This window comes from Carassius gibelio, chromosome A23 (genome assembly GCF_023724105.1).
Source record: "Carassius gibelio isolate Cgi1373 ecotype wild population from Czech Republic chromosome A23, carGib1.2-hapl.c, whole genome shotgun sequence".
In the NCBI taxonomy this organism is placed as follows: Eukaryota; Metazoa; Chordata; class Actinopteri; order Cypriniformes; family Cyprinidae; genus Carassius; species Carassius gibelio.
This window is the reverse complement of record NC_068393.1, coordinates 20,048,864-20,061,625: the sequence shown is the minus strand read 5'-3', so window position 1 is coordinate 20,061,625 and position 12,762 is coordinate 20,048,864. Positions and strand designations below refer to the sequence as shown.

The window sequence follows — 12,762 nt, the reverse complement described above, 5'->3', positions numbered from 1 at the left end:
AAAAAAAATTAATAGGCCAATAATTTTTTTTTCTAAAATTAAGTGATTAATCCGGTTGTAATATATATTTTTATCATTTCATTATTTTATTTAAACTTGATAGAAAATTGAATATTTAAAGAAGTACATTATACTGTACAAAAGTGATGCAAGAGTAATATATTTCTAGAGGTGGGAATCTTAAGGCACTTAACGATTCCGATTCTGGGAGGAACGATCCGATTCCCAAAACGATTCTTAATTAATTATCCTGCTGTGCAAAAAATACTCTAAACTTTTTATTTTAACCAAAATTGGAGTTACTATGCTTTTTGTATATAGTTAGAATATCTATTTGACAGTATTGCCAAATTAAAATGATTATTAATATTTCTTTTTCAATACTTTTAATTTATTAACAAAGTTATTTTCAGGATTAACAAACTCTGAATGAATGGTAAACCATACAATTGCAATGAACAATCATTAAGAATAAACAGTTCTCAATTTGTATGACAGGGAAAATTAGGGATTCTAAGATGTGATCTTTACACTCACTGTAGAGTGCGGGGACAGCCGTCTCACTAAAATAACGACGTGAGGGCAAGTACCTGTAACATCGTGCGAAATCCTTGGTTTCCACAACGGAGTACGGGCGCAGATCTTTGGCAATAAAACCCGCCACTGATCGGGTAATTCGTTTCGCCTTTTCAGAATTCGGTGGAAGCTTTGCTACTTGATCCAGGGTCCTTTGAATGTAACCGGGAGTGTTTGTGATTGGAAGAGTGGAAGTGGAACCGCGTAATATGTTTCTGCATGTTAGTCGTGTTGCCAAAATATTTGAATTTGGCGCTACAGACTTTGCACACAGTATGGCTTTTATCAACGACACCTTCGGTGTCTTCAGAAAATCCAAAATGTTGCCACACATCCGATTTTAAATGAGATGGTGCAAGTCGTAGTTTGTCCATTTTATCTTAAACGAAGCTAATTCACCAGCATATGAACGGTCGTCCATCACCGTCTTTTTTGTTTGGTCACGTGAGTCTTGACAGCGCTCGCATTTGAATTGAACACAGGATCGATTCTGGATCGTTAGATAACGAATCGCGATGCATCGATGCATCGAGCTTTTCTCCCACCACTATATATTTCTGTTACATGTTAAAGGGTACTTTTATTTTGACGGGTTGCAGTGGAGTTTCTGTGTGTATACAGTACAATGATGCGTCTTTTCTCAAATGAAATGGTTAAATTCTGGCGAAGTTCTGGAGATTATGTTTTTGTGTTCATGCTGTCATACAGTGAGACGCCTGCTCTGCTTCAGTATTCGTGTACCGTATTTTTCGGACTATAAGTCGCATTTATTTAGAACCAAGAACCAAGAGAAAACATTATCATCTACAGCCTCGAGAGGGCGCTCTATGTGTTCAGTGTAGACTACAGCAACACTGAGCAGTATAGAGCACCCTCTCGTGGCTGGAGACGGTAATGTTTTCTCTTGGTTCATTTCTCTGTTCATTTCTCTCAGTTCATGTCAAATTAATTTTGATAAATAAGTCGCACCTGACTATAAGTCGCAGGACCAGCCAAACTATGAAGATGATGATGATGCATGAATGCTGATGTGTTTCTCTGTCCTGCACAAACACAGTCAGTCTGTGATGAGCTGCTCTCTGAGTGTATTGTATGGACATCAGTCTGACGTGTCTCACTCTGGTCCTGTAGTGTCGGGGAAGGTCCGCAGTGCCGTCGGCAGCGCTCAGCTCTTAATGTCTCAGAAGTTCCAGCAGTTTCTTGGTCTCTGTGAGCAGAACCTGGTGAGTCTCTTTTTATTTAATATCTTAATTCACCCCAAAATCCAAAGGTATTGCCACTCTGTTTCTGTAAAGGCCACAAATGATTTGCTTGTGTGGTCTTGTTTATTTAATTAACATAACATTTTCAAGTGTTTCTGATTATTGTAACAAATATAGTGTATATATTTTTAATACAGTAAAAACACAGTAATAAAACACGTTTATTTATTTAATCTAGAGGTGTGAATCCAAATCTTAATGCATATAATAAATAATATTTATAAAAAAAAGTATATTATTATTTGTTGTGATAAATTTGTAGTTTTGTAAATACATTAAGGAATCATTATAGTTTCATCTTTACTCATTGAATAATATATATTTTTTTCAATTATAAATTGAAAGATGAATTAATGTTTGTGTATATAAAATTAACAAATGTTAATAAAGTACATATCTTATTATTTCATGTTTATTTTCATGCATTTTAAAATATGTTTTTGTAATTATTATTAATTAATCTATTTTTCTGCTGACAATTTAGGCTGCAAGATGAGTCACAAAAATAAAAAGTATATAATTTATAATTGTATTTTTATTTTTTGGGAATAAATAATTATCAATATTTAATCTCTATTCATAAAATGTAATTACATATTTTAAGATTAATTGAAATTTAATGAATAAATTAAAATAATCTTATACTAAAACTCTTCAGATAACCTAACCTTTTTTTTTTTCTTTTTCTTTTTTTTTTTGTAATGCAGTTTTGAACAATAAAGTTACCGTGGCATCCGTAACTGTAATCAGGATTTAATTGTGCAGTCCTACACCAGCCTATAACGACTTAGTTACATTCAAATCCTGCTGGATAATATCTAGTCCCATCATCACATGATTTCCTGTGAAATCTTTCCATCATTTGCTGGTGTTCAGCGCCCTCTGCTGGCTCTCTCTCTCAGCTGCATCTGCTGTAGACAGACGTTGATCCTCGTCCAGATGTTTCTGTCTTATACAGTCTCTAAAGCTGTGTGGCTGATGTCTGATGTGTGTTTGGGGTCAGGATGCGAGCGCTCAGCCGCGGCCCACAGCGCAGGATCTGGCCGGCTTCTGGGATCTTCTGCAGCTCTCCATCGAGGACATCAGCCTGAAGTTTGACGAGTTGCACCTCCTCAGGTCCAACGACTGGAAGATGTGCGAGACCCAGGACAAAAAGGTCCAACTGCCAGACCTTTCTAGCATCCTAGATATACATACATACACACACACACACACACGTTTTATTATTTTATAAATGACTTCATATTAAATTCAATATTTATTTTGAGAAATGCATTTTATTTTTATTTGGTTTCTTTTTTTATTACATTTTATTCAACAATTTTAAAAAAAATTTAAAAAGTAATATTAATGATCATATTAATACTTTTTGGGGGGGTTAAAATTAATATTAATTACGTTTTGTTTTCTGTATTTTATTTTAGAAATAATTTAATATTTTACTCTGTATGAATTTTATAAATTGTATTTAATATTATAAACTAGCATAGTGTATTTTAAAAGGTTAAAAAGTAATAATAATGATTAAATATCTATAAGATTAAATATAAATAAACTCTGGATACACTTGACTGAAAATAAAAACTGCAACTAAAAATGCCTTTTTAATAATTATGTATTTATTAAATAATGTATTTTACTACGACTTTTAAATTTAACTCAAATTTAATACTGAAATAAAAAAAAATACAAAACAAACTTTTTTTGAATTGGACCGAAAATGTATTCATAATAAATATTAATATATTTGATTTTATTCAGTTCTATGCAACAAATCAAACGGGTGAATTCTACATAGGAAAAAAAAGCGTAAATGTCATTTTCGACGGCTAAAATTTCGGTGCATCCCTATTAAATATTATTTTTATAAATCTAATAATAATTAAAAAGTTTAAAAATAATATCAATGTAATATTTACTTGATCTCTTGTAATATAACAAAAATGTAACACTAGATTTGTATGCATTGTATTCTATTTGTATTTTATTTTTAAACGAATTAAATTGATTTGAATTTGTATTTTTTAAAATGCATTTTATTGTTAATAAACATAATTTAAAATAGGCTAGCATTATGTAATTTAATAATAAAATATTTTATTATATATTATAAAAAAAATTTAAAGTTAGAAATAATTAGTTTTATATTGTAAATGAATTTTATTAGTTTATGAGTGCAATATTTACCACAACCAGATTTAATTGTTGAATGCATGTCTTCAGGAGGAGAAGAAGTCGGCTCCGTCCCACACACCAAAGAAGACGGTGAAGGTCAAACCCAGCGGAGGAAAGGAGAAGAGCAGCGACTCGCTCGCCGACAAACAGCGGCAGGAGGCCAGAAAGCGACTGATGGCGGCCAAGCGAGCCGTTTCTGAACGACAGAACTCTGCCACCGAGAGCGCCGAGAGCATCGAGATCTACGTCCCCGAGGCTCAGACGCGACTCTGATACACGAAGCAGACGCTCGGGGTCTGTGTGGCCAACGAGCAAAACATACTAAATAAAAAGAGCATTTGACCGCTGCCACAGAAGAACCCCTCCCACTTGACATTGATTTATATGGTTACTCTTGTAATAATTCTAAATGTTATAAAAGTTAATAATTATCTCATGGATATATATATATATATCTATCAAGACTCGGTCTGTAAATGTGCTGATATCGCTGATGAAAACACACGCGTCACACGTCACATGACCCCACAGCATGCGCTCAGGATCCCGCACGTGTGTTCCTCGTCTCTCATCAGCGCAGTCTTCCTGTTCTCACCAAGATTTTTGATTTCCTCTTCATCCACCGGTTTTGGAGCACGGATGCGTGACTCTTTCACTTAAAGGGAAGGTTTGGACGGTACTACGGATACTTGAAGTGGTAAAAGAGATTTTTGCACTCCACTAGTTGGGTTTGATTCACTCCAGTAATCAAAACTCCTTCAGCTTGTTTAATTTGTGCACGATCCATCGATCCGTTTCGGTTTATTTAATAGGGTTCAAACATGAGCACTCGGCTTTGTTTTTACGATGAATGTTTTAATAACTCAATGACAATGTCCCGATTTTTTACTTGGGCCAACGGTGTGTTAGTTTTGTACTATTATTATTATTATTATTAATGTTATTATAATTTGAAAGCCTTCAGTTGTGTTTTTTAGTTCTCTAGTCCTTCCATGTGTTTCCGAGCGCTCAGTTTCCAGATGATTTGGGATCGGTTCCAGTCTGTGTGTGACCAATCAGATCCGAAATGTTTTTAATGATTATTTTCTCTCCGATATTAAAATATTGAGGCCGCTTTCATTAACAAATCATTTGTTTGTCAGAGTTTATTATTGATTATAAGTATTAAAGAAATAGTTGGAAATACACTCTCCCTCAGCTCATCCAAAATGTATTTGAGTTGTAGATTTGGGTAAATGTAGCATTGCATCAGTGTCTCAGCAATGGATGCTCTGCAGTGAATGGGTGCCGTCAGAATGAGAGTCCAAACAGCTGATAAATACATCACAATAATCCACACCACTCCAGTACATCAGTGAACATCTTCAAACTGTTGACACTAAACCATAATAATGCTTTCTAAATATCTAATCTGATGAAAAAACTAACTCATCTACATCTCAGATGGCCTGAGGGTGAGAACATTTGCCAGGAACTGTTAATTTGAGCGAACTATTGAGATCTGAAGGACATTTCCATGTGTATCCGACATTGAAGATCGCTGCTGGATCACAAGAATGTTTCAGAAGCTTGATTTTCACACTTTGTGTGGTGCATCAAGTTCAGACTTGCTTTAGTTTGGATTCAACATGTAGACTTCTCTTCCATTTGCTGATATGATGATGGTGACTGAGGCATGAACAGTTCTTCATCCTGGACTCACTCTGAAAACACTACCATCGGGTTGAAGACGGCTTTTGGGTTTTTAATATTTTCCTGGATACTGGTGCACAACATGTAAACGTCTTCCCATCAATTAAGTTGATCAAAAGTGGCATTGAATACATTTACTAAATTTCTGTTTTAAATAATTGCTGTTTTTTGGAGCCTACAATTCATCAAAGAGTCCTGAAAACAAAGTTAGATTTTTTTCCACAAAAATATGAAGCAGCACAAATGTTTTCATTTAGAAATGCAAATCAGCATATTAGAATGGTTTCAGAAAGATCATTTGAATCATTAAAAAAAGGAAAACAATTAATTATTTCAAATTTTTGACCTTTTATGAATGTGTGTGTGTGTGTGTGTGAGAGAGAGTTTTCCATGCACTTATTTTCAATCAATCTGAATGGATCTAATGCAACTTTACTCTCTTAAAGTAATTGCATACCCTTAACTAAATTTTGGTGTATGTTCACCAGAAAATAACTGCGAGCATAAGTGGCGCTTTTCCTTAGATCCCATATTTGAAAATTAGTCTGAAGCGCATTTTTTTTTTTTTGCAAAAATTTAGATACAATTGTGTCTCCTCCATTGAGCATTTCATACGGCGTTGATAAAGTTAGAAACCAAAGCTCTGCTCATGTGTGCAATGTTTTTTGACTCTGATTCAGAAAGTAGTTGCAATCATATGTATACATGGCTAATAATCTTCTGTTGTTCATCGATCTGATTATTAATGGATTATTAGATTTGCATGTGTTCATCCCTGATGAAAACGCCTCCACAACTATAGAAACCGTAATTGGCTGAACTGTGTATTCAACCTGTGCTGGATCATGTGTTTTGTGAGGGAAGGGCTTTATGAAAACAGACTGTTACTAGTTGAGTTCAAGTTGAAATTGTGTGTAGTATGTAGTTTAGGTTTGGGAGTAGTTTAGGGTCATTGGGTTGTTTTTAGGCTATTGTTGATTGACCTTTGGGCTGGGTTTGTTACATAGACTTGGCAACCCCATCCAGTAGTCCAAGAGCACTTCAGTTTCCATTAAAACCAACATTATTCCCATTAAAACCATTATAAATTCTATGAGGGTTTCTGTTGTTTTCTTCAGCAGTGTGCAAGCGGATGAAACTTGAAGCCTCGCACAATCAAGTTACAAATCGTGCCACTCTTATGTTAATATTTTGGTGGGAAAATCCCAATTATTAATGGATTTCCCATTCAAAATTCAATTTGTCAGGAGATAAAAAAAAAGAGGAATTTAATAAATAATAATCAATCACTTCCAAATAATTACTAAAGCGTAAGCCTTTTCTGCTCTAAATTAAATTCTGCATGGATTTAAACATGATCATATTTTTTTAAGCAAAGTTGAACACTTCACATTCAACTTCTGTATTGATTTCAACATGTAATGTTATTACAGATATTAATTTTGATGAATGTCTGGCCCAATCCCAGCTCAGACTGCTCGGATTCAAGATTTCACACCATTAATTTGAGAAGTAAAGTAGCATCCTATGTTTTCTCAATCATCCGGACGAGGCGTGTGAACATTACACATCACAACATTACAACTATTACACTTAAGATCCAGAAAACCAGGACTGGATATTTTTATTTGTGTGCATTTTGTATGATGATTTGTGTGCAGAACTCGTAAACAGTAAGGAATGTGGAAAAACATTGTTATTTTAAACAATGCTAATTGCAAATTTATTAAGTTTATTAGCAAAATAAATTTATTATTATTCTGAAATGTACAAACTTTATTCTTCATGTTAAAGGGTGTTTTTGGACTTCTGTAGATCTGAGGACAAATTTCTGCTCCATTCTCTGATAACTTACCCAGGTGATTTTATTTGGAGATAGACAGAAAGAAAACCGATCAAATATTGGATCTAAAGTGTGTTTGCACATGCAGCACTTGCCAGTGTGATGTGGAAAGGTGTTTTGAAAGGTGTCTAGTGCATTGCAGTTTAGTTTCTTGTTGTCTTTAACAAAAACCTGAAGTGTTGGCTACGATCTGCACGTACGAAATCAGACGCTGAATGGATCTGCTGCTGGTTTTTATATGTCGTCCTTTTCTTTAGCTCCATGTTTGAGGATGCGAGTGAACTCCACGTAGTTAAAGTTTCCTTTCTTATCGATCGGGGCCTCGCGGAAGAGCTCGTCCACTTCTTCATCTGTGAAACGATCCCCCATGGTGGTCAGCAGCTCGCGGAGATGGTCCTCGTGGATGAAACCTGTTACAGACGGCAGATAAGGTTCAGGTACTTATATGAGGAGATCACAAACACTAAATGTCTCAATACAAAGACATTTGTGTCTTTCAAACATGGATTAAAAAAATCTGCATTTTTACTAAAATAATATAATCAATTTTCTGAGCACTTCAGCAAAAATCCAATCAATGTATTTGGATGGACTAGAGTTCATCAAAAACTATAGTCCAATATATATATATATATATAGCACTGTAAGTTGCTTTGGATAAAAGCATTTACTAAATGCATAAATTATTATTTATTTATTTTTTACTTTTTTTTTAATTTATTTGTCTTGCATGATGATGCTTTTTTTTTTTGTCTGTTCTTTAAGGTTAGTATCATTTAATTATTATTATAGTTTTTATTGATATTTTGAATTAGTTCATATTTTTTTCATAATATCATTTTAATTTGAGTAACATTTTTATTAATTTTATTGTTTTTGTAATTTGTAAAAAATGTCTATTGTTTTTTTTTTTGTTTTTTTTTTTTAGTAGCCTCAATCAAATAAAAAACATGAGAAATGGGTTATAATACCTATAATAACCCTTTTTAAGGTAATGCAATAACTGAAAAAAATGTATGTGTGTATCTACAGTATATATACACACACTGTATATATAATCTAACTCATTTTACATTTTAATCTAATGAACAATTTCAGAATAATTTTTTTTTATCTTACATCTGTTGTGTTTTTTTTAGAGGGAAATCTTAAAATATCAAAACCGTTACTATAATTTTGTACAAAAAATATGCTCTTTCTGAGAAGCTTGTTGATTCGTGACCGCGCACAAGGCTTATAATGGCATTTTAAACCGTCAATTCTGTTCCCTTCATAAGAGCATAGTTATAGAAAACATGCATTTAAATCTGTTCATTGAGCTTGAGATGGCACAGTTCAGTTTATTAACACTTGAGCACATTGTCTGTCTGTTAGAATAGAGGCTGTACCAGAAGCATCTTCATCGAAGCATGTGAAGGCGTTTCGTATGACGTCTTCAGGGTCGGTTCCGTTCAGACGTTCTCCAAACATGGTGAGGAACATGGTGAAGTTGATGGGTCCTGGAGCTTCACTCATCATTCCCTCTAGATACTCATCAGACGGGTTCTTCCCTGCAGAGACATGAATACACCTTCAGATGCAGAGCGGCTCCTGCATGCACACATTCATCTGCTCTTACATCAAGCTTCATTTGCATTGGTAAAACAATATCAAGAGTGGTTGGAGATAAATGGTAGATATTTTGCATGCTGCAGAATATTATTGCCAAAATATATTATTTGTTGAAATTTAAGGTCATATTTTAAGATTAACATAACATAACATATTAATTTAACTTATTTAAATAAATAAAACATTTACACACACCAAAAAATAAAGCATATAAATAATTATTTACGAGATGGATGTATGGATGGATAGATAGATAGACAGACAGAGAGGCAGATAGACTGACAGACAGAGAGAGACAGTGATAGAAAGACAGAATGATTTTATTGATTATTTGTTCATGTAATGGCCAATGCTTTGGCAATACTGTACAAGTCATGCCAGTAAAGCTCATTTGAATTGAAAGACAGACAGAGAGACAAAGACAGACAGAGAGACGGACAGACAGACAGAAAGAAAGACAGACAGACAGACAAAGACAAACAGAAAGAAAGAGAGACAGACAGACTAAGACAGACAGAAAGAAAGAGAGACAGACAGACTAAGACAGACAGAAATAAAGACAGACAGACTGAAAGAGAGACAGACAAAGACAGACAGACAGAGACAGACAGACGAAGACAGACAGAGACAGAAAGACAGACACAGACAGACAGACAAAAACAGACAGAAAAACAGACAGAGAGAAAGACAAACAGACAAAAACAGACAGAGAGAAAGACAGACAGACAAAAACAGACAGAAAGAAAGAAAGAAAGACAGACAGACAGACAGACAGAGACAGACAGACAAAGACAGACAGACACAGACAGATAGACGGACAGACAAAAACAGACAGACAGACAGAAAGAAAGAAATTAAGAAAAAGAAAGACAGACAGACAAAAACAGACAGACAGACAGAGACAGACAGACAGACACAGACAGACAGACAGACACAGACAGAAAGAAAGAAAGAAACAAAAAAGAAAGAAAGACAGACAGACAAAAACAGACAGACACAGACAGACAGACAGACAGAAACAGACAGACAGACAGATAGACAGACAGACAGACAGACAGATAGATAGATAGATAGATAGATAGATAGATAGATAGATAGATAGATAGATAGATAGATAGATAGATAGATAGATAGATAGATAGATAGATAGATCTATATTACCCAGAGAGGCCAGCATGTCGTGTAGGTCCTCCTTGTCGATGAATCCGTCTCTGTTCTGATCGATCATGTTGAAGGCCTCTTTGAACTCCTGGATCTGTGATTGGTCGAACATGGCGAAGACGTTGGACGTGGCCCTCTGCGGACGCTTCTTTGTGGTTTTTCCTTTGGCTCGCTTGGCTGCAGACATTCTGACCGCAGGGTTTGGTTCTGCAGAAGGAAGAGATAAAAGATTAAGTTCATTAGAGTCGACTTATCGCAGTCTGGAAGAAAATGAACATTACAATGGCGCAATGCTACTGTCACGAGTATGAAGATCAAGTGTGTTTTCAGTGTGTAATATGTACAGAATCTGTATATGCATTCAGACATAATACATCAGGCACATTTGATGATGTTGATATGACTTTGACATGAAGTTTCTACAACATCCTGTGGATCGACATGCTATTATTAATCTAAAACTATTACATTTAAATCTTCTAAAAGTGCAGAATTAAAGATATTACATGGAATATTTAAACTGAAAATTATTCATGTCACACCATATATACAATTCAATTAAGGTAGTAAAAGCATATAACGCCTTTAAAATCTTCCAAATGAATTCTTAGCAATGCATATTACTAATCAAAAATTAAGTTTTGATATATTTACAGTAGGAAATTCACAATATATATTCATGGAACATGATCTTTACTTAATATCCTTATGATTTTTGACATAAATGAAAAATATATAATTTTGACCCATACAATGTTATTACAAATTATTTAATTTATTATTTAATGTTTATATATATATATATATATATATATATATATATATATATATATATATATATATATATATATATATATATATATGTATAATGAAACCAACTTTGGTAGAACAAACACTATTTGAACTAAACCACACACACACACAGACACAGACAAGATTGCAAAAGGGTAAAACACGTTACATAACCTGAGATATTCACTTTAACTTACATATAAGAACCCAAAATCTTGATGTTGAATAAGACTTTTCATATTTCAAATGTAAATTATCAAAAATCTGGAAACTATCATTTACACTGCCCTGGGACATTTACAAAATCAACCTGTTCAGAAGTTAAAACTGAAACTGTATTATATCCATAAACTATTAACAAAGCCAACAATGATTACTCGTTCTTAACTGTACCTTGTTTTCCTGTAGAAAGAGGTTAGAGAAGATCTGTGTGCCTCGGGTCTGTTCCTGCGCTGCAGGGCTGAAGAGAAGTGTGTTTGGTTTTCAGGCGTTTCTCCACACCTCCCTGTTCCTGAGCCGGCCAATAAGGTCAGCATCCTTCAGCCCGGCGCGTCTGGAGCCTTTAGCCATACAAGGCTAAGGAATCTGAGAGCGGCAGACCTTAGATATCCTGAGAAACAGCAGAGCGTTTACACAATGGCCAGAAGGAGGCCTTATTTAGCAAATAAACGACTTGGTCGGTATGCAGCACAAAAGAAACATTTCCTTTGGCATGCCATGCAGATGAAGGCTTCTAGCTCATAAAACTGTCACTTCAGGCCCAGCTGAGGGTTTTGCATTATGGGAAAAACAATGCAAATATATGAGCTGCTGGCTTGGTAACGTGTGATATACTCTAGTTATCACTCTTTCGTCTTCTTCTCAAATATTTATTTACAATAATGAATGGATTTTATCATTCCCATTGAAAAACCCAGAGCTAAAAGAAATGTCTCTGCTGCAAGTTTGTGCTTGAATTGCATGAATAAATCAACAATGCAATTTTGATTGAATAAAGTGTTGTATTTTAAACCAGTTTATTTTATTACAAATGATCAGAGTATTTTACATGTTTAAGCATAATGTAAATTCTGAGTACGGGACACCATGCTTGGCTAAATACATAATGTTACATATTTACATATTTAGTATATATTTTTGTGCGTAAAGACACAAATGTTATATACATTAAAATATTATTTGGAAAATATTTATATTCTATTAAGTTCTGTATTGTACTCATAGATATATTATTTATTTACATGTAATTTTTATTGTATCCTTATTTATTGTAATCTAATTTATTTATTCTGATTTAAATAGTATTTATTTATTTTAATGTTATTTGTTTATTTGAATCTATTTTTATTTAATCTTTTAAGTTTGTATTGCAAGATGTATTATGTAAATAATTTGTATGTAATTTTTTATTCTTATTTATTTTAATCTAACTTTATTTTATCAACAAACATTTATTTTAAAATATTTTAATTTAATTTATTTGTCGTTTTTTGTTTAGACAACGTTAGTGTAAGAAAGTTTCTGTCTAGACTCTAGATGGAACATCAAAGTTTATACACTATTCATTTTGGACTAAATAACACAGAAAACTATTAATGTGTCAAAACCTAATGTAAAACAAATATTGTACATAAAGCTTAAGGGTTTAGA

The 12,762-nt window shown here is 33.7% G+C and overlaps 2 protein-coding genes across 8 annotated transcripts in view; one reads left to right on the top strand and one right to left on the bottom strand.

The window, feature by feature from the left end:
- The window catches only part of LOC127944922 (disks large-associated protein 4), a 108,184-nt gene extending 102,151 nt beyond the window's left edge, over positions 1-6,033 (top strand). For all 7 annotated transcript variants that reach the window (XM_052541341.1, XM_052541342.1, XM_052541343.1 and 4 more), the window contains 3 exons: positions 1,708-1,799; positions 2,842-2,994; positions 4,062-6,033. In XM_052541341.1, the coding sequence (XP_052397301.1) occupies positions 1,708-1,799; positions 2,842-2,994; positions 4,062-4,286 (470 nt within the window). In that variant the 3' untranslated portion in view covers positions 4,287-6,033. The remainder of the gene's footprint in view (positions 1-1,707; positions 1,800-2,841; positions 2,995-4,061) is intronic.
- Positions 6,034-7,398: 1,365 nt separating this feature from the next.
- The window catches only part of LOC127944925 (myosin regulatory light polypeptide 9-like), a 6,356-nt gene continuing 992 nt past the window's right edge, over positions 7,399-12,762 (bottom strand). The window contains exons 2-5 of the mRNA XM_052541351.1: positions 11,506-11,722; positions 10,321-10,527; positions 8,937-9,098; positions 7,399-7,958 (exon numbers count right to left, since the gene is read on the bottom strand). Of these exons, the coding sequence (XP_052397311.1) occupies positions 7,783-7,958; positions 8,937-9,098; positions 10,321-10,507 (525 nt within the window). The 5' untranslated portion in view covers positions 10,508-10,527; positions 11,506-11,722 and the 3' untranslated portion in view covers positions 7,399-7,782. The remainder of the gene's footprint in view (positions 7,959-8,936; positions 9,099-10,320; positions 10,528-11,505; positions 11,723-12,762) is intronic.